Here is a 20,447-nt window from a genome sequence, read left to right on the forward strand (position 1 = left end):
CAGTGACCTCTTGTGAAAATTACAGATGTAGTCAACCATTCTGAAATCTATCGCTAAGCTTTTTGAAAATTAAATCTATACACTGTATGTATTCTAGGTGTTTCACGCGGTCCCAGCCCTGTCAGCCTTGGAAACCAGGACACCTTGCCTGTTGCAGTAGCCCTTACTGAATCTGTTAACGCCTACTTTAAAGGAGCAGATCCCACAAAGTTAGTTAAATAGTGAATTGTTTTGAATGTAATAAGTTACAATAAGAAAAGACACTGAGTCTTATATTTTGGGGGAAAATGTAATACCTTAGGAGGGGGATTCAAAATGGGCTTTTTCCCCTGGTATAAATGACAAGAGTGGCTTATTGCTCTGTGCTGGCCTACATCCTGCTAGGAGTTCATATATACCTACTTTACAGAAATGTGTTCACACTGAGAATGACAAGGATATTTATCATGTGCTACATGTAAATTTGGACAGATATAAGCACCTCATTCCCTCTGTCACATCCCTTGCTATGCTACTTAGGCCTTGCCTAAGCATAGCTGTACCATGTTTTCAGAGCCCAAAACATATCCACCAAGACTACTGTATGCTTAAGCAGTTAAACTTCTTTTCTTTACTTATTTCATCTTACTTCCAAGTTGAAAGTGACAGTACATTGTCACATTGCCCTCATTTGAGATTGATTTTCTGGTTTTAATTCAGTTCATCAGATAGTGCAAATACAATGTTTGCTTTAAAATTAATATTAAAACTAGGCAGTTAATGAGTTGCAATGAAACTGATGTTTTCATTCTCTTTTAGATGTATTGTGAAGATTACTGGTGATATGACAATATCATTCCCAAGTGGGATTATTAAAGTCTTCACCAGCAACCCATCTCCTGCTGTGCTCTGCTTCAGGGTAAAAAACACAAGCAAACTAGAACAGATTCTTCCAAATGCACAACTTGTATACAGGTTTTGTATTTTTTTTTTTTACGTAATTTTAAACTACATGATTTATAAAATATGAGTTGTATGTGTAAATCAGAATTCTTTATAGAATTCTGGTTGATTTACTTACATATAATTATTTTCTTGAATTAATCTTGTTTGGCTTAGTTCTCTGCACTGTCATCATTAAAAATCTCAGTGATTACTTGCCTTGAAACTTGTGCTGATATAACAGGAGCCATAGAAAATATTTTGTAAATGTAGCTGTGCATTGTATACTTTATATTTATGCATTTTATAAATTATTTTTATATAAAGTAGTAACTATAGTAACTATGGTAGAAACAGTAGCCTTAAATGGAAAACAAATAGTAGGAGCCTTAAATGGAAAACAAGGAGTAGGAGCTTCACCTACTCTTATTTGTCACCTATGAGTGTACTTTTAAACTAAATAATTTCTGCACTAATCAGATTAATTACATAACTGTCTCTCAGACATGTAGTAGCATGCTTGGGAGAATTTGTAAGAAAAAAGTTTGCTGATTGAGTAGGGTTATTGTTGAAATCACACTTGGAGATATTGTTTTTTAAAAAATTAGGAAAAACTGGAATTTTTTAGCAGAGATATGTTCCAGAGATATGTTCTATTTCATTTATTGGAGAAAAATTTTTTGAAAACTAGTTAAATGCTTTTAAATGCAGAATTTTTTAAAGTACTGAAATAATGAATCAAACCATATGCATCTGGTTTTTTTTAATTTAATTTCATTTTGATCATTCATTCTTAACATAAGGAATAATTCATACAACATTAAATTCAATTGCTGTTTGACATGACAGTTTAAAACTGAAATGTTAGCAGAACTGTATTTGACAGAGTGAATTATACTGAAAAAGCACTTTTTTCAAATTGTTAAAATGTCTAGTATTCTTGTTTGAGTAGTGTAATACTTCACTCCTGATTGGTGATCTTTCTTTGTAGTGATCAGTCACAAAGTGACTCCAGTACTAAGGATTTTTGGATGAACATGCAAGCTATAACTGTCTACCTCAAGAAATTATCAGAGCAGAATCCATCTGCATCCTATTACAATGTGGATGTTTTAAAGTATCAGGTAAACACTTTTTTTCCTTTGGAATTTTTTAAGGCATTCCAGATCTGATATCTACCCCAAAATTAAAAGAATAATTCTTTGTCTGCCAGAATGCAGATGAACTGTCATCCCTCATCTAGACCAATTCTGGGTATGTCACTGCTTACAATGCCTAGGCTCTGCCTAGGCTTAACACATTCCTGCTATGCTTCATGTCATTCATTTGGATTCAGGACCTTTTCTGCTTGCTTATGCACCAGTCCAATTCATGCATGCAAGCTTCAAACACTGATTTTTTTTTTATATCAATCAACACTGATTGATTTTTTTATATTAGCAAAATCAAATTTTCCTTTAAGATTTGGTAGGGACTTGTTTTAGTTTGTACTTGTACTGTCTTTGATTTTACAATTCCCTAAGTTTAGGATGCTGTAGCTGATGAATTTTAATATATGGTAATGGATTTCAACTGAAAGAGAGAGTAGGTTCAGATTAGGTATTGGGAAAAAATTCTTTACTCAGCAGGTGGTGAATTACTGGCACAGGTTGCCCAGACAAGTTATAGATGCCCCATCCCTGGAAATGTTCAAGGCCAAGCTGTGTAGGCCTTTGAGCCTGGTGTACTGAAAGTTACCTGTGCCTATGGTGAGGGAAGGTTGGTATTATTTGTTCTTTAAGGTCCCTTCCAACCCAAAGCATTCTGTGATTCTGTCTGAGAACATAAGACATTCTGACCTCTCACAGTATAATAAAACAGGAGTAGTCAGGGAAAGTCATGCTTGACCAAGCTGATAAACTTCTGTGATGACATAACTGCCCCAGTGGATGAAGGTAGAGCAGTAGATATTGTCTACTTAGACTTGAAGAGGGCTTTCAACACTGTCTCCTGCAGAATCCTTATAGAGAAGTTGGTGAAGTACAGGCTGGATGAGCAGACACTGAAGTGAAGTGAAAACTGGCTGAACAGCTGGGCCCAGCAAGTGGTGATCAGTGGCATGAAGTCTAGCTGGAGTCCGTTAACTAGGACTAAACTCCAGGGGTCAATACTGATTTTACCATTTAATAGCTTCATTAATGATCTGGATGATGGGGCAGTGTACCCCTGGCAAGTTTGCTGAAAACACTGAACAGAAATGACCCTCTGGATACACCAGAGGGTCATTTTGCCCTCCAGAGGGAGCTCAACAGGCTGCAGAAATGGGCTGAAAGGAATCTTATGAAGTTCAACAAGCAGTGCACCTGTGGTGGAACAACTCCATGCAACCAGCTGGAAAGCAGCTTGGCAGAAAAGGACCTGGGAGACACTATGTTGAACATGAGCCAAACAACCTGCCCTTGCTGCAAAGGCAGCAGATGGTCTCCTGGGCTGCACTAGGCAAAGTATTCCTAGTAGGTCAAGGAAGAGGATTCTTCCCCTCCACTCAGCACTGGTGAGGCCACACCTGGAGTGCTGTGTCCAGTTCTGGGTTGCCCATTGCAAGTGAGACTGGAGAGAGCTCAGTGAAGAGCCACAGAGATGATGATGGGACTGGAGTATCTCTCCCATGAGGAAAGGCTGAGCCTGGAGAAGGGAAAGTTCAGGGAAACCTCATCAATATGTATAAATACCTGAGGGAAAATGCACAGAGGACAAAGCTGGGCTGTTTTCACTGGTGCCCAGTGACAGAACCAGAGGCATGCTGAAGCACAGGAAATTCCCTTTGAACAGCCAGAAACATTTTTCTCCTGTGACGGTGACTGAGCACTGGCACAGGTTGCCTAAGGGAGTGGTGAAGGCTCTGTCCTTGCAAGTGTTCAGAAGTTATCTGCACATGGTCCTGGGCAGCTGGTTCAAGATGGCCCTGCTTGAGCAGGAGAGTTGGACCAGACAACTTCTGGGAGGTTCCTGTCAACCTCAGTCATTGTGTGAATCAGTGAGATATGTTCTGGCTGTTAATAAAAAGCCTTTGTGAATATTCAAGACAGATTCACCTCGATGGAGAATGAATCTGGGGCAGGGATATGCCTGCATTGAAATGTCTGGATATCTGAGACAACTGTACCCACAAAATCACCCTGAAAATAAGCTGTCAGTCTACCTATTCATACAATTGTAGTTTCCACATCCTCCCAGTATGGTCTAAAATCTTGGTATACTGAATCTACAAAAAGCATGTTAGGCACATAGAATTCCTGAGAAAGATGGAAGGAACAAAACATTTCTTTAGTTGGCTGAGATGAATACTGTGGATTCTTTGTGGAAAAATGAGGCACTGGCACATGGAAGCCCAGGCAGAGAGAAAAGGTTCTGGGCTGCCAAGGAAAGGTGAGAGTGTGCACCAGGACACAGAAACTTCCTCAGGTAGGCTGAGAACGTGGTAGAGGTGCATCAGTGCAGTAGCACAAGCTTAGCTACAGAAATGGCATTCAACCTTCTGCAGCAGGAAAATAATGCTTTGAATAGGTAAGAACTATTTTGCTGGCTGCCTGTCCCATAATGACAAGTGTTGTCGTCTGCTGCTGGCTGCTTGGGCAGCTAAATTGGCATGGCACACAACTGCTATGGTTGAAGTCATTTTGCTGCAAGCATGCTTGTGTAAGGCAGAACACAAGACAAAAACAAAGCTTACAAAATGTTATAAAAGTAAGAACAGGGAGGAACCTCATAGGCCAGAAGGAGTTTAAACCTTTTCTTTAACTATTTCATTTAAAATTAAAATAACAAAAATTCCTTTTGGCTGCAACATTCTTCAGAATTCTGTGATTAAGGACTCTAAGGTCAGTTGTTCTCTTGATATTTTGTCAGTATTTAGAGTTGTGTTTGTTACAGTCATCCCCTAATTCTGCCTAAAAGGGGAATATTTTAATTAAGCTGCTGTCAATGGTTTATTCTTTCACAGGTATCTTCAAATGGCATACAGTCTACTCCATTGAATCTTGCAACTTACTGGAAATGTGATGCTAGCACTACTGATGTGAGAGTGGATTATAAATACAATCCAGAGTCTATGAATGTGCCTGGTATGCTGTCTAATGTCCAGGTTGTGGTACCAGTAGATGGAGGAGTAATAAACATGCAGTCACTTCCACCTGCAAAATGGTAATTTTAATACTTTCAGTACTTTTTTCAGATTCATTTCAGTGCACTCACTGGTGTCATAGGCAAAAAAATTTCATAGGAAAAAACAGCAATATGTGTAGTATCAGGTGTATAGACATTTTCTGGTCTGAAACAAATCATGTGCAGCTAGTTCATATAGACTAAAATGAGACAATATGCACCCATCCCAGATGTGTAATAACAGTCCCATTATGAAATTTCCAATGTTTGCTTTCTTTTGGCCAATAGATAGGATAGACAATTTTAATACAGTAATTTGAAATGGATAAAAACGAATTTGTGCATGTGTGTATAAATATATTCATATATATGGATTATATAAAGTAGCAGAAATGCAGTTCTTAAGAAGATTTCCTGATTGTTTAAAACAAACCTCAGTAACTGAGGAGCTCTCCATAAGCCAGTTAGCACTGTCTCTCAGTTCAAGTGTAATGCAGATTGTGATCCAACTAGGAGCTATCTGCTACCACTTTATAAGCCTGCATTTCAAGTAACACTTAGAAGTGAAACATAGATCTTGAGTAGTTACATTACTACAAGTTTGTGAAAACAAGCAGAGCAGTACAGCCCTGGTGCAAAAGCAGAATTCAATCACTGCGCCTGTGTTTTGGTGTCAGGTAAGAACTTACCCAGCTGTAATATAAATCCTGGACAGTTTATTTTGAAGAGGATCTTTTTAACATGAAGAAGTCAAAGAATACCAAATTGAAGGAAGTCAGGATTTGTTAACATTGTTTCTTATAGATCAGTTTACCTTAAAAAGCAAGGCTTAGAAGAAAAATAAACCTCATGCATTTATCAGGTAGATTCTGATGTTTCTGGAGGCAACACATTTAAAGGTGTTAATTGGACAAAGTAGTAATACAGTATCATTTTAAGTGAAAAAAAATCCTGGGCAGGACCGAATCTTTCTTAACTTGGTGTTTCAAGGAAATGTTACTTTTAACCAAGATCTTAAGCTTATTCTAAGCAAGGACAGGTTCAGAATCCTGCCTGAACAACATGACTTACACTGTCTGGTGAAGCCCATCTCCCCGCCCATAAACCCCTCTATAATGAAGCCTGAGTGAAAGCAGGAACAGCCACCCAGAAGACCTGGTATCAGCTAGGGAAGACTTAGTGACAGTTGCATTACTGATTCATCAGATTAGGAAATTTGAGTCCAAATTGTCTTTCACCTAGGCAACTACCAAAAGCCAGAATTTTGAGCCTGGCAAGCTGACCAAAAAAAAAAAAAAAAAAAAATTCAGTTATGTCCCAGGCAGCTCTAGTATTTGTGTTGTGCTACCTGCTTGGTCTAGTGGGTTGGGTGGTGGGGTTTTGGTCTTTTTTTAGAAATAAATGCTTTATGTCTTGACCTCTTGTGAGTAAGTGCTACCATCTGTGCTACTTATGTGAGCATTTCAGTCCTGCTGCATCAATGCCAAGAGCAATTTCAAACCTATCAGCACTTCATGCTGCTCACAGCTATAAGTTGTTGACTTTCCTTTGATGGAAGTGCTGGAAAGTGCTCCGGGAGTTAAAATGCCCTGTCAGCTTAGAGACTCTTGCGCTTGGTGCCCTTTGCTGCCCCTTTACAGTGTCTGAAGTTAGCTTAAACAGTGTGTCACTTACACCAATTAGTTGTACTAGAATGGAAATGGAATAAATTTCATGGTTCCAGGACTCTCACAAAGGGGAGAGCAATCAAGATTGCTCCCCCTCCTACCATCATCATGAAGCATAAGGCATAGCTTCCAAACTACTTCCAGGGTAACTTACCCTTTGAGACTTCAGAGGATCTTGAATTTTAAAGCTGTCCCCCAAACCACCACAAGAGCCATAGGTGGGGACATAGGACAGTGTTAAATGTATAAAAAAGTGTTGTATAAGATGTATAAAGAAGTGTATACTTCTGAGCTTGCTGTTCTGGAACAATGGAGACACTCCCTTCTCTTTTCCTCTTTTCCTACTGCAGTTTTCCACAGACTTACCTTAAAATGAGCAAATGTTTTTTATAGACCTCCATTTAGAAATGTCTGTAACATACCAGTGCAATCAAGGGAAATAATGTGCTAAAACTGGTGCCTATAACTAATTTACCGTTCTCTTACAGGAATGCAGACCAGATGAAAGCATATTGGAAAATATCTAGCATTTCAGAGAAGTCTGAGAATGGAGGCAAGTTATACTCTTTTGTTTTCTTGTACAGAAAAAATTTAATAGTAAAAAGGTAATCATCGTAGCTTCTACACCCTCATGCCTCTTTACACATTTTCTCATGCTGTATCCTATTTAGCAGTTTGCCACCTTGTCAATTAATTGTCTTCTGAGAGATTCCATTAATAGTGAGATGTCAAAATATAAATTTATTAATGAGCTATACAATGGAAAATAATGAAGTCCCCTGAAAGCAGTTAGCTATAAAATGGAGTTTAGATCAGGTAGGAAATTATTGCATTCATGTTATTTGGAAGCGAGCAGTTATTCAAATGAAAATAGGTTTAATATCCACACACAGATAATTTAAATAAATTTGAAGAAGGTAAGTGGAAGAACTGTAGGAAAGAAAAAAAATAATCCAGAAGTTGTGTGCTGAGATAGATGATTCTTGACCAACTTTTTTAGTCTTGGTTTTGACCATAATGACTCTGGGAAAAAAATGAATCTATGCACATCTGATGAGAGTAGTAATTTATACAGTTTTGTGTAAGGTACCAATAGTTGTCCTCTGCCCAGCTGCTTTTCTCTGAGCTCCAGTTGATGTCACAGCCCTTACAGTCTCTGCAGGTGCAATATTTTTCTGAAGTAGTACAGGAACCAAAGGCAAGCATCTCATCCTCAAAGCCTCTGTGGAGAAATGAACTCTAGTGTAAAGGAAAGGCCTTTATCCTATTAAGAATTTAGTGAAGAGTATTGTGAAAGCACAGATTTGCTTGTAAATGTGACTGGTTTCATCTAAAAACCACAAGCCTGAAAAGGGAAGATGATCTCTATTCCTGCAAAGGCTGCAAGGTTGTGATTATCATTCAAACAAAATCAGAGAGAATTTTATTGGACAGAGGTGGTTGCTGTAGTCTAGTGGACTTTGTCCTTCACTGACCTCACAGTTCTTTTCCGTCTGTCTTCTATTAAGATTACATAGAAATAGCCCTCTTTCTTTTCTCCCTCCTTTCCTTTTCCAATCTGTGCAGCTTCTTTTAAAAGAAAAAAATCATACTGAAAGACAAATGCAGCAACTTTGCACCTGCAGAGCATACGTAAAATCGGCTGTTAGTGATATGATTTGCATCTTGTGTGTTGACAACACACATATGACTTGCACATATTCCACTATTTCAGCTATATTCCCTCTCTTCCCACCATCTTTCTTCATCTTTTCTTTGAGTATATACACAATAGTAATCTCAAGTTAGTGTTTAAGAGGAAGTAACAATATGCTGGTCCTACACTTACAGAAACGGAGGGAGAAGTTGCACAAACACTGTCAATATTAGGACAAATGTCTTGAAGTCTTGATGGATAGTGATAAAATGTTTTGGGGTCTTTTATGGTCCAACACATTATGTAATCTGTCAGTTGGAGAGAGCTAAAACAAACTTTCAAAGCACTTGAATATATGAGTTTCAGTACTTACAGTGGAATGAAGTTCCAGTTTAATCAAAATACAACAGACCTACTGAAGAAACAAAATTGGTCTTAAGCTAAATTTATCAAAAACAAGCCACTGCATAAAAGACTTTAATTTAGTACCGGCTTTTACCTCAATAACATTTCAGTTACTAATTAGCTTTGTCCTTTAGTAGTTCCTATTGACTAGGAATAGCAAGTTGTTTTACAGAAGTAAAAATACTTGACATTTGTTATTCCATTATTAATTATTTAAATCTCATTTTTCCCAGCATACTTTTGCAAGAACAAGAAAAGACTTGTTTAAAAACTAGAAACTAGCAACAATGTGGGTTTTTTTAAATGCCTTTCATTGACTACAGAAATGTACTTGAAGTAATTTTGACCTATTGATGCTTTGTAATAATATCAAAGTGATGACACTTCACCAGTGTCTCTGAAAAAATCAACTGAAATTTGTGAGGAAAAGTATTTAATCAGACCTTTTCTTTATTAGAAAAAGAGTAATTTCTTTCCTCTGGGTACATTACTGTATAGCTGCATTTCTTTCAATGGTTTCGTTCATGCACTTTCATGCAGACAGATCATGACAATTTTTAAGTATTCTGAAATACTTTCAAATCTGCTAGTGAAAAGCAGATACGTCCTACTTATCTATATATCAGATAGTTTCTACCATGAGATAGCTGGTATTAAGTACTTACAGACCAGCAAACATAAATGATGATTACAGGGACCAATCAGGTATTTTAAGTCATTAAGTAATTACTAGGCTGTCTGATGCACACGTTCTGTGTATGTGTATGTGCTCCTCTTTAAATCATCCACTAATGTCAGTGATTTAAATGTGTATTTTTTCTCTTTAAATCATTCACTGCTCATTGTCTTAAACAGAGTATTGGAAAAAACAGACTTGTCCTCTCATCTCTTTTGAAAATTTGTGTAGGACTGCCAATAGGAATAGATCTCAAAGGTCACAATGTTAGTTACACTTCTTACTGCTAAGAATTTTGGGAGATCTTTTTGTTCTTGCAAAACAACCAACTTTTCAGTTTTGTTTTTTAGGTTCTGGATCCCTCAGGGCAAAATTTGAACTTTCAGGAGGACCCAGTAAACCAGCAACACTTGCAGTGCAATTCATCAGTGAAGGAAGCACCCTTTCAGGAGTAGATGTGGAGCTTGTAGGCACTGGCTATCGGCTTTCCCTTCTCAAGAAGAGATTTGCCACTGGTAAGACACTGACATGCTTATATATTCAAATTACTATTATACATTCTCTAGTGTTAAATTCTTAAATATGATACTGTTAAATGAATGATGATGTGTAAATAGTTACTTTTCATTAAAACATCTCTGACAAGTGTTTCATACATTTTTTGTTTTTCCATAGTTACTCAAACTGCTCCAAGGAAAGTACTGACAAAATGTGGTTTATCTACTGACTGCAAAAAAACCTACCTTTGTTTTTCAGGACGGTATATGGCAGACTGTTGATGTACCTGTGAAAGTCATCGGATCAAAGGAGTGCAAGAAACCCACTCCGCCCTCTCTACTTTTCAAACACTATTTTAATACGCATTAATTTTTCCAAAATGTTATCTACTTTGAGGCTAAACTACAGAAAGTAAATGCACTTTTGAAAGTCAATTTGAAAACTTTTTATTACTTTACAATAGCACTGAAGTTAACCTCAACACTGTCTGTAAATGATCAACTGCAATATTTGGGAAAATTTGTTGACAATTTAGTAAATTTATATAGGTGAAGTCAAAATAGTAATCCACAGCTGTAATGAAAGTATGAGACTGTATGTTGTACTGTAAACATTAAACCTAAAATGTAGGACAGCAAGTAAGAAATATTTGAGCTTTCCATAACTAATATTCATTTTTCAGATTCTTTAATTGCCAGCTTTTAATTGCCAGTTTTTAAAGACAGCAGAGGCTAAGTCTCGTGTAGTTCTTCTGTCCACCGATGCCACAAAACCAGCTGAGTTAGAGATGTATAAAGGAAAAGTAACTTCATTCCCCTGTATCATATATTATTAACATGTAAGTTGTTTTATAAAGGGGTTTTTTTCCCTAAGTGCAATGTGTTACAAAATTGCAAAACACAGCAGAGATTTCCTTCTGCAGTTGGTAAATTTTTTGGGCGTTGTGATTGCGACGCTGTAGATTTTAATTTATTTTTATATGAATTGCATAACAATTGTGCCTTTCAAAAAAGCCTGTGCCTATCCAATTTGATATTCACGTGCCTCATTTCCTTTTTCAGAGTTTAGCTCTTCATGAAGAAAGCATGATATTTGTATTATACATACAATTTTATAAAAATTCCTTTCGCTGGGATTTATTTCAAAGGCAGATTTGCAAATAATGGAGTTTGTTTTAAAAGATGTTTAAATATTGAATTACTTCCTCATGGGGTAACCACAATAAAATGTGGCTGTAGTAAAGGGAGATGCATCATTCAGGACTCAGAAACTTTCATTAAGTAACTTTATTGTCACCAAAGATGAGAATCCTGAAAAATTACTGAAGATAGTAAAAGCAAACTCTAAAAGCAAACAGCATTACTCTTCACTTTGACTGTAAGTCTTTAGACTTTGAGTGCTTTTGGGGATGTATGATGTGAAAGTTCTCATAGTACTTTGGGAGGAGTATTTTATGGCAGCGTTATGACAAATACTGACTTGTCCATTAATTTTTTTCTATAACTACCAATTTTAATATTTCTATTGTCATCTAATCTGCTTGCCACAGCCTAGGCAGAGGGAAGTGACATCATTAATATTTTTTAAAGCAAGTCAGTAATTTAGAAAATATTCTATGTATTTATATTATGAAGGGGGTTTTTTTTAGTGCTGAAATCAAAAGCATTGGGGCAAGATAATTCAATAATCTTCATAGAGGAATTTCAAATGAATATTTAGAGTACTAGTATCTATTTCAAATTCTCTGTTAAAACAGTAAAACGTGCTCGAGTTAATTCATGCAAAGCCAGTAGTGAAATGAACTGCTGAAGCTTTACAAGAAATTATGCCTTTGTAGAGGCTACACAAATTCTAATGTACACTACATACTTTTGCAGATGAGAATTCCATTGTTAATACTAAGAACATACTGTGCTGTAGATTTGATTGAAAGAGTATATTTGGCTCCTAATTTGCTAATCTTATTGGTGGTAAATTTATAACTCCTAAAATGGTACAGTCTTTTTACTGGAATTTAAATTGTAATCTGCTTTGTAATCAAACTGATCAATGTGACTATACTTCTTAAATGAAAACCAAACTGTTATTTCAATTTCTAATCAAGTATTACTTTAATTCCTAAGTTAAATGAAGTAGTTAATGTTTCAGCACTTTTAAACTAGCCTTCATTCAGATGTTTTTACATACATTTCTGTTGGGTGCAGGTTACAATTTTGAAGCCATACAAGTTTATATCGCATTTTTGTAAAGAAACTCAAGAACAATGTAAAAAGTACATGTAGCTATCTGATATTAAAAAGAAGTATGTAGCAAGCTGGTTCTTGCCTGTGTATACAGCAATATCCCTTGTAGCTGCCTCCTAAGAAAATTAATTTGTAAACACAACTCTAAAGGATCTGAATTTTTATGAATTGTTGCTACATCAGACTGTAAATTAGAGCATACAAGTTTATCTTACAAAAATTGTAAATACTTCAGAATTTTCATAAAATGTAAATTTTAAAAAATTTGCACCCATAATAAACATGTAATATATAATTTAAAGACTGATTTATATTGCCTGTACTTTTGCAGTTAGTTCCACAGATCTTCTAAGCAGTAAGGTAATACAACAAAACTATGCCTATATTGAACATTTTAAAAGTGTTAATTGATTTTAAGGGGTAAAGGGTAGAGATAATTATGAACTCTTATATATTTAGAAACACCACGGAGAAAGTGAATGGAAAGATGATTTCTGCAAAGAGTTGCATCCTTACTAAACTGGAATGCCTGAGATGTCTATAATGGCCCATGCCTTTACTCAGTTGATATGATTAACTAATAAATTAGATTAAGCAAATCTGCAGATATTTTGAGAAAAATCTCGACTTTGTAAACATGAGCTGCTCTTTGTAAATAGTGCTATCAAATGCTATACATTCCCTGTCTTTCTTAATAAGCCTATATTTTGTTGTGTCTGCAAGAAAAGAATTAGTGGCAAGATTAAAGTAATTCCTCCTGATTTCTTAGGTTCCACTAGTCAAAAAGAGTAGGCAATTTACATACTGCTTCAGCAGCCCTTCTAAGCTTTGGTCATAGGAGCAAAAGTTGAAACTGAACAGATGTGCTTGAATCTGTTTGTTTCCTACTAATCCCAAGGCTTATAGAAGTTTCATAAATAATGACTTATTAAATTGACTTTCTCAGCTGGTTGAATATCACTGCGATAGAGGTACCATCTTGTCACACAGGGAAGCAATAGTCCAAGGGCTTGATTCTAATCGTCTGCTGGCAGGCAGGAGTGAAGAATGCGAGTGCTCGGTGGTCAGGCTGAGTGGTCCTTCTGACCCAGTAGTCTGTCTTCAGCAGTGGCCAGAGAACAGGCTAGAGCCTCAGAGAGCTCACGTGACATTTGCTTTCTGCTCCCCCAGGATCCTGAGTTATTTTTTAGGGATGTTAAAGGGTGCTGCCCAATTCTTTTAATATTCATTGAACTTAAAGTGCAACAGATTCGACAGAGACTGCTCTGGCATGTCTGTTAACATTTGACTTGTGCCCACGTACTCCTCCTAACTACTGCAAACTGGATCTACACTGCTCAAGCAGATTTTTGATTATTTAAGTACATGATCAGGTAGTTTTTCAGGCAAACCTGACTACCTCTACCAGTGCAAAATAACATTTATGTAGGGTATTTGGAGGAAGTAAGCTATTTGATTAAGAACTGAAACAGCAGGAGAATTACAACCGTGTTGAGTTTTGCTATCTAACTGGAAAGGAAGGTCTTGCATCATGCCAAAAAGGGTGACATTTCAAGTCTTGTATGTTTGTGAAGCTTAAGATAGGCATCTTAATATCTGTGTACCTTTTATTTTCATGGAATTGCTAGATAAATGGTTTCCATTTCAGTTGTTATGAAAGGGCAGTTTTACTTTAGAGCATTCAAGGAAAAAGTCAGGAATTCCTCCAAGGATAACATAAGCTAAAAACAGTTCAAGGTATTAAAGCAGCAGATCACATATTTACTGTATGGTGCCATTGATTGGACTGATTACCACGTCTCTCATTTGAAAACTTAATGTTTATCTTCAGCTCTACATACTATTTATGTATGTAGATATTCCTCCTCAGCTCAGTTTGACCTCCATGCTTACTAATAGGTTGATTTTTGCGTTCTCCCTTAATTTGTTCAATAACCAATAGAAAGCATACAGTCTTAAAAGAATAAAGTAATCTTAAAGCACAAGAGGCCTCTTCTGGGTTACTTATTGAACGCTTAATACTTTAATTCTGCGTTTTCTCTAGCTGCTTTCACTGCCCTCAGAATCCATTCTTTCTGGTTTAAATCTGGGATGGCTATTTTAATTACTGTAAACTAAAATACTATTTTTGTTTGACATTGTTCCAGCTGTATTTGTTTTTAGAAATCTTGTTCTGTAACTTTATTATTATTATTATTACTGTTATTATTATTATTACTACTACTAAAACTCAGCAGTTTTTTATAAAAAATCAATAATCATAAGACATAAATCCTGCCAAATCATTCACCAGTCTGATTCAACTTTTCCTCTTGGCATCTCCCAGGCTTCCTTCTTGGAGTTCTCATTTTCTAAGTCATGTTTTCTGCTCCAGAAGATTAGCAGTGGTAATATGTTCAGTGACGACTCAATTCTTTCTCCATGCTGGTAAAGGAAGCAGCTCATTTTTACAATTGCTGATTCTCCCCTCCAGATGTCCCCTCCTGCTTTGCTATTTGATAAGCTACTTATATAATAACCACAGCCTTCTCTTCTGCTTCCCACTACTGTCATTGGTAAGTTATATGAATAGTCATCACTAATACAGAAATACTAAGGCTGCTCCAGTGATGACATTGCATCCAGGCCAGATGCACCAGTGCAACTTGAGAAGGAAAAAAACCCAAAACAGAACAACCCAAGCTCAGAAACTGTTATTGACCTTCCACCTGTATTGAACTCCCTTCTTGACACCTTATACAACCATGGATTTTGACAGAGAACAGACATAGCTTTCAGCCCCTGAGCACCTGATCTCATTCCTCAGTGCAAGTTTATCCTCCACAGGCCAGAATACCTTGTCATATGTACACAAGTCCCTTCTTGCTTCTGAGCAGTTCCTAGATTGACAAAACATATTAAGTACTTAAATACCTACGTGACCACAGGAGGACTGACTGTGGTCTGCTATCTCTGCAGCTGACATCGCTCTGCAGTCTCACCAGTTATTCCTGTGGGCCAAATGCTGCCACATCTTTTCCCCTGCTGAAATCACGTTTCCATGCTCTGAGTCACTTGATAAGGAACAGTAGGCTGGATGTCTACCTAGTGAGATTACAGAATAAATTTAGTTTTATTTAAGGACTAAAATGCAAAAGATTTCTCAGTTTAAGGATTGCATCTTATACATCTAGGACAAGAAACTCAGCCTCAGACAAAACACACTGTTACTCTGGCATAATTTCTCTAGGTATTATAGAGCAAACACTATACTCATAGGAGAGAGAAAAAGGAAATTACTGGGAAAAACAAACGTGGGCTCCAGTGTTCCCTTCAGATTAAGGGGGAGAATAGATATTTGCCACAACTTTCCCATAGAGAAGTTGAAATTTAAAAAAAAAAATAAAATTCAGGATGATAGGCCATTAGAGCTACTCTCTTGGAGTTTTGCAAGATGTTTGAGAAGACCTCAACCTTCTCAAAACAGAAGTTGTATCTTGAATACTGTGGGAGAGCATGGAGGATGCCTTCCCTTGTAAGAAGTGCTGCTCTGTCCACCCAGCTATGAGCTAGAACTTGGCAGTACTGCATTCAGTGCTGGGTGAGCATAGGGAGCACAGTTCACCTAAGTATCTGCCTTTGCTTATAGGCAACAATAAGTTTCCAGAGGGAAAAACACAGAACCTCTACCCCCATTTTCCTGAGCAACCTTTCCAGATTGCTCAGGGTCGCAGCACTTTTGCCAGCTGATCCCAAGAGATGCCACAAAAATGCACATTAGAATTCAGAGGGTTTTGGCAAATAGCATCTTCTAGTCTCCTCTAAGTGATCATCCAGCTTAAAACAGTCCTACAGTAACCTGGTTTTGGTCAAAAAGAGTAAATCTGTAATTTGTGTTTCAGGAAGCAATTCATCCCTATGTAGGCAGCAACAGTGCACTCTCCTGCTTTTCATGCTACCGATGGTTAGGAAAAGCCAACTCTAATCACATGTTGAAAAGCAGCTTTCAAAAAATGTTACATCATTCTTTAAGTGGTGTGTGTTACCTCAACATCAGTTTATAAGCAAAAAATCTGAGTTTTACCCTTAAAGAGTCCTTCCCAGCCCAGGGGAACATAGACTCAGCTGTACCTCCTATGTAGGTCATCAATAAAGGAGCAGTAGTATCCAGAAGACATGTTCTCTATTTCAACTACTGACAAAAGCCTACAGGACATTATTGTAGTGTCTGGAGCAAATCTTAAGATTCCTATGTCAAGCAGCACCAGTAGCCTACACAGAAGCTGTGAAGTATTCACTGTGCAGTCACAATAGCCACAATGCTGTCTGAACACAAGACAGATTTCTGCAACAACCCTGTAAAAGTTACATGCTAACTTTTGGAATCTCCTGCTACTTCATTCAAATGCCCGTGGCTTACCAAGTCTGTTAAAATTCTCATTAAGTCTCTTTTGGACACTTCCCTTTAGTTAAAGGATCTTCTATTCTCCTTAACCTTTAAAAGCATTCTTTACTTGCTCTATATCTCCACCATTAAAGTTTAGCAATGCCTTTTTCACCTTTCTACAGCAAGGTAGGTTTTGAATTGTTATTTCTGCCATTAGCTGTATTTAAAGACATGCCTGAATCGTACATTTACAATATATACACAACCAGATCTAACGAGATGTTTGCAAGTAATGATTCAAATAAATGTTAGATCACATCAGGTACATTTTTCATTTTTGTCCTTAGATGTTATTGGCTCTACAGAGAAAACTATCAGCATCTTGTACACACTCCACTGTCATGTCTGTAATCCAACTATGGTAATAGTAGCAATCAGGTCAAGGTGAGGAATATGTTAAAAATAATGTGGGAGTATTTCTACAGTGAATAAACTGATGTCATCCTTACAAAATAAAGCACACAGCATGAGACCTCCTTGCTGTAGTTAAGATTTACTTTTAAATCAGGAAAACGTGTGCCTGCTGGTAAGGGTCATATTGGAGCTACTTACAGTCTGCTTACACCTTGACTTAGAGAGATACTGTTAGTATTTGAGTGATCTGCTGTCAACCATACCTAATCTTGGAGATTCCCTTTGGCCTGTCACTTTCCTGAGTTGAGAAATTCAGTGCTTTTGTACAGCAGCTGTTTTCCTCTAGGAAGGTCTTAGACTCTCCAGAAGCTCCCATGCTTGCTGGCTGGGAGCAGATTATGGGCAAAATTCATTTGTAGTGCTAAATGAGCTCAAAAGTGGAGGTTGGAGCATAGAGGTTGTGGAAAGAAGTAAACATAAACACTCTCTAATGCAGTCGCCAAACAATCAGTATCATCAGAGGGCGTGGACTATGCTCTCCATCTTCACTCACCACACCTTTTACCACCTCTGCCGTGCATCATATCTGCTTGTGATTCAACTTACCCACAGACATATGTCAAACCCAGAAAAAAATTGGGAAAATATCTGTGCTAAGTTAAGCCAACTGAACCAGTTTGCAGCAAACTCCAGACACAGGAATTCCCAAACTAAGGGCAGAGAAGGGATAGGAATGAGATCTCTTTAGGAAACAACACATCACCAGCCCAGGCCACCTGTTCACTAAATCACAGTCAGAGAGGGAAGCTAAAAACAGCTGGCTCCAATGACATAATGGAAGACTTCTCTTAAGAGTGGCTATAAACCCTGAAGTTATAAACAATAAGAGATTGATAAGAAAAGCAAATTAAACACAGGGGGTAGGAAAGCATGTGTAGATAGTTTAACGGTGATCATTTTAGGGTGATAAAAAGGAGTCTGTTCCAAAAAACAGCAGCAAAAATGTTTAACTTCCACTGTGTTTTGGGATCCATACTAGCTGGAAATGCCAGAATCAATAAAAACACGAAAGAGAGAGAAAGAAAAGTATTTGATAAATATTTTGCCACGTTTCTTAAAGGATATCTAGATCATGTAGTCACATGGTGAAAATAGTTTGCAATCCAACAGTATCTAAAAGAGATATTAACACATCATCTACTAAAGCTAAATATTTTTAAATCATTATATCAGATAAACAACATCCAAGAATTTAGTAAGTTTAATAAGCCATACTATGGATCATTAATTTTTATTTCAGTGACTCTCAAATGCTGGAAAGTATTAGAAGATTAAAAAAAAGATAGCATTGTTACCAAAAAAAAAAAAAAAAAGGTGTCAATCCAAATAACTGTAATATAGAACTTGGTGAGAAAATTAAAAAAAAAAATTAAGATAATTAGTATCAATCATGGATGTACTGAATAGAGGTCTTAAACTAATTTAGGTTGAAAATCTGGATCATAAGAATAATAGGGTCAAAGGAAAAAAACATTTATGTAAGATGCCTGATTTAGAAGTACACAATATTTGATTTATAACTAGAGCAATGCAAGAATATAATAGATTAAAAAATTGGTCTCAAGATCTAACTGAAGAGGGAATCAACTTTAAACACCTTTCTGATGGACTCCTGCAGACTTCATAATATTTCACATTTTTCCAGTTACTGTTTTGCAGATGACAAAAGGTTGGAGAAGATTCAAGCCCACAGTACGGACCAAGTCAAATGTTCTTGTCCATTAAATAAAGAGTTCTATCCACAAAGCTCTTCTAAATTCTATACACTATAATACAGTTAAGTACTGTGAAGAGAGACACAGACTTCACTTGGTGAAGTGGTCTCCTGGGCACTTTCTTCTTATGTTTCTGAAATCTTTACCCAGATAATCCAAAGCATATCAGTGACTCCCTGTTTGGATTATGGTGTAAAAAGGGAAACAGTCCATATGTCACAAAAAGGATATGATCAATATTCAGGAATTCTTCATGGCACGTAGACCAACCTTCTCCCTTTCTCTATCTCCCTATCTCTCTCTCTCTTGCTTTCAGAAATTACCTCTGGCTCCTGAATAAGTAAGAGAAATCTGAGTTTGAGAGAATTCAACAACCTGTGGTGCCACACAGACATTTAAATATTTTTCCCTTTCAAATATGCACAGCTGAGGTGGAGAAATATTTCCTCAAGTCCAGACTGGATCTCTGCATGCACTGGATGAGAAGTAGTAGAAGGGCTTTGCATCCCTCTTTGCTTCCTTCTTCAGCACAACAAAGCTGCCTTTCTGCAGGATTAAATTTCTGACTGCAAGAAGCAGCACAGCCTTCAGCAGGGAAGGGTTTTCTGCCCAGCCCCCTATTCTGATGGATGTAGCATGTAAGAGCACTCACAGGGCTTATCCTCATTTCCTCGTCCCAGTGCCATCACAGTGCAGTGCAACAGGTTATGCGTTACCAGTGCCACCAGCTGAAATAGCTGTCATGCCTTTCTCTTAAAAGTCAAATGCAAGCAGAATAAGCAAATCCAAAAAATTAAGATGCAGATTTGAGATATGGATCTACCTCTCCTGGCCAAAACAAAGCTATTTGATTTTTATGATGGTTAATGAATAACCTCTTTGAATTTCATTAATTTTTAATCACTTGTCTCTCACTTCCTTTTGATACTTACAGGGGGCTTATAAGAAAGATGAGTATAGACCTTCAATCAGGGTCTATTGCAATAGGATAAAGGTTTTAAACTGAATTGAGGGTATATTCAGAGTACATATAAGGAAGAGATTTTTTATGATGATGGTGGTGCAGCACTGGAACAGCTTGCCCAGTTCAGTGGTAGGTGCCCCATTCCTGGAAGCATTCACAATCAGATGGGACAGGGCTCTGAGCAATCTGATCTAACTGGAGAAGACCCTGCCTGTTGCAGGGGGGTTGAACTAGATGACCTTTAAATGTTCCTTCCAAGCCAAACCATTCCAATTCTGTGATTCCATGATTTACTAACAGACATATTGAATACGACTGTTCCATTCACACACTTTTTAAAGGGATGGAGCAGGAAGGGTGGGAAATAAGATTTAGGAAGAGGAGACAGTGACCATCAGCCAGGTCATGAACACCACTAGCATTCCCAGGCTCTGAAGAGAACAGTCAGCTTGGTCTTCTTACTGGTCTTTCTCAGTTCCTCCTGGAGGAGGGATCTTCACAGGTCACTAGGGTATGCTGCATGAGCACAGTGCCACAGACTCAGCTGGCTGCTGTTTTGTGGGGAGGGTGCCAGTACCTCATTCACCCTCCCTTCCCGTATAGTCAGCATGATACTCTTTTCTGTGATTCTTTTGTAGCTATTTGCCAAACTGCAGAGAACTATTTCAGGGTTAATTAAGTTTGGTCCAAAGCTTACTGAATGTTGACAGCAATGCTTTTGTCGCTTCTGACTATTGAC

The 20,447-nt window shown here is 37.4% G+C and overlaps 1 protein-coding gene across 3 annotated transcripts in view; it reads left to right on the forward strand.

Moving 5' to 3' along the window:
• The window catches only part of FCHO2 (FCH and mu domain containing endocytic adaptor 2), an 82,045-nt gene extending 69,555 nt beyond the window's left edge, over window positions 1-12,490 (forward strand). For all 3 annotated transcript variants that reach the window (XM_027709761.2, XM_027709762.2, XM_039384549.1), the window contains 7 exons: window positions 98-209; window positions 799-954; window positions 1,913-2,045; window positions 4,904-5,103; window positions 7,220-7,284; window positions 9,799-9,963; window positions 10,205-12,490. In XM_027709761.2, coding sequence (XP_027565562.1) covers window positions 98-209; window positions 799-954; window positions 1,913-2,045; window positions 4,904-5,103; window positions 7,220-7,284; window positions 9,799-9,963; window positions 10,205-10,227 — 854 coding nt within the window. In that variant the 3' untranslated portion in view covers window positions 10,228-12,490. The remainder of the gene's footprint in view (window positions 1-97; window positions 210-798; window positions 955-1,912; window positions 2,046-4,903; window positions 5,104-7,219; window positions 7,285-9,798; window positions 9,964-10,204) is intronic.
• The last annotated feature ends 7,957 nt before the right edge of the window (window positions 12,491-20,447 follow it).

This window comes from Pipra filicauda, unplaced genomic scaffold (assembly GCF_003945595.2).
Source record: "Pipra filicauda isolate LSUMZ 115617 unplaced genomic scaffold, ASM394559v2 scaffold35_size7292922_pilon, whole genome shotgun sequence".
Taxonomy (NCBI): domain Eukaryota; kingdom Metazoa; phylum Chordata; class Aves; order Passeriformes; family Pipridae; genus Pipra; species Pipra filicauda.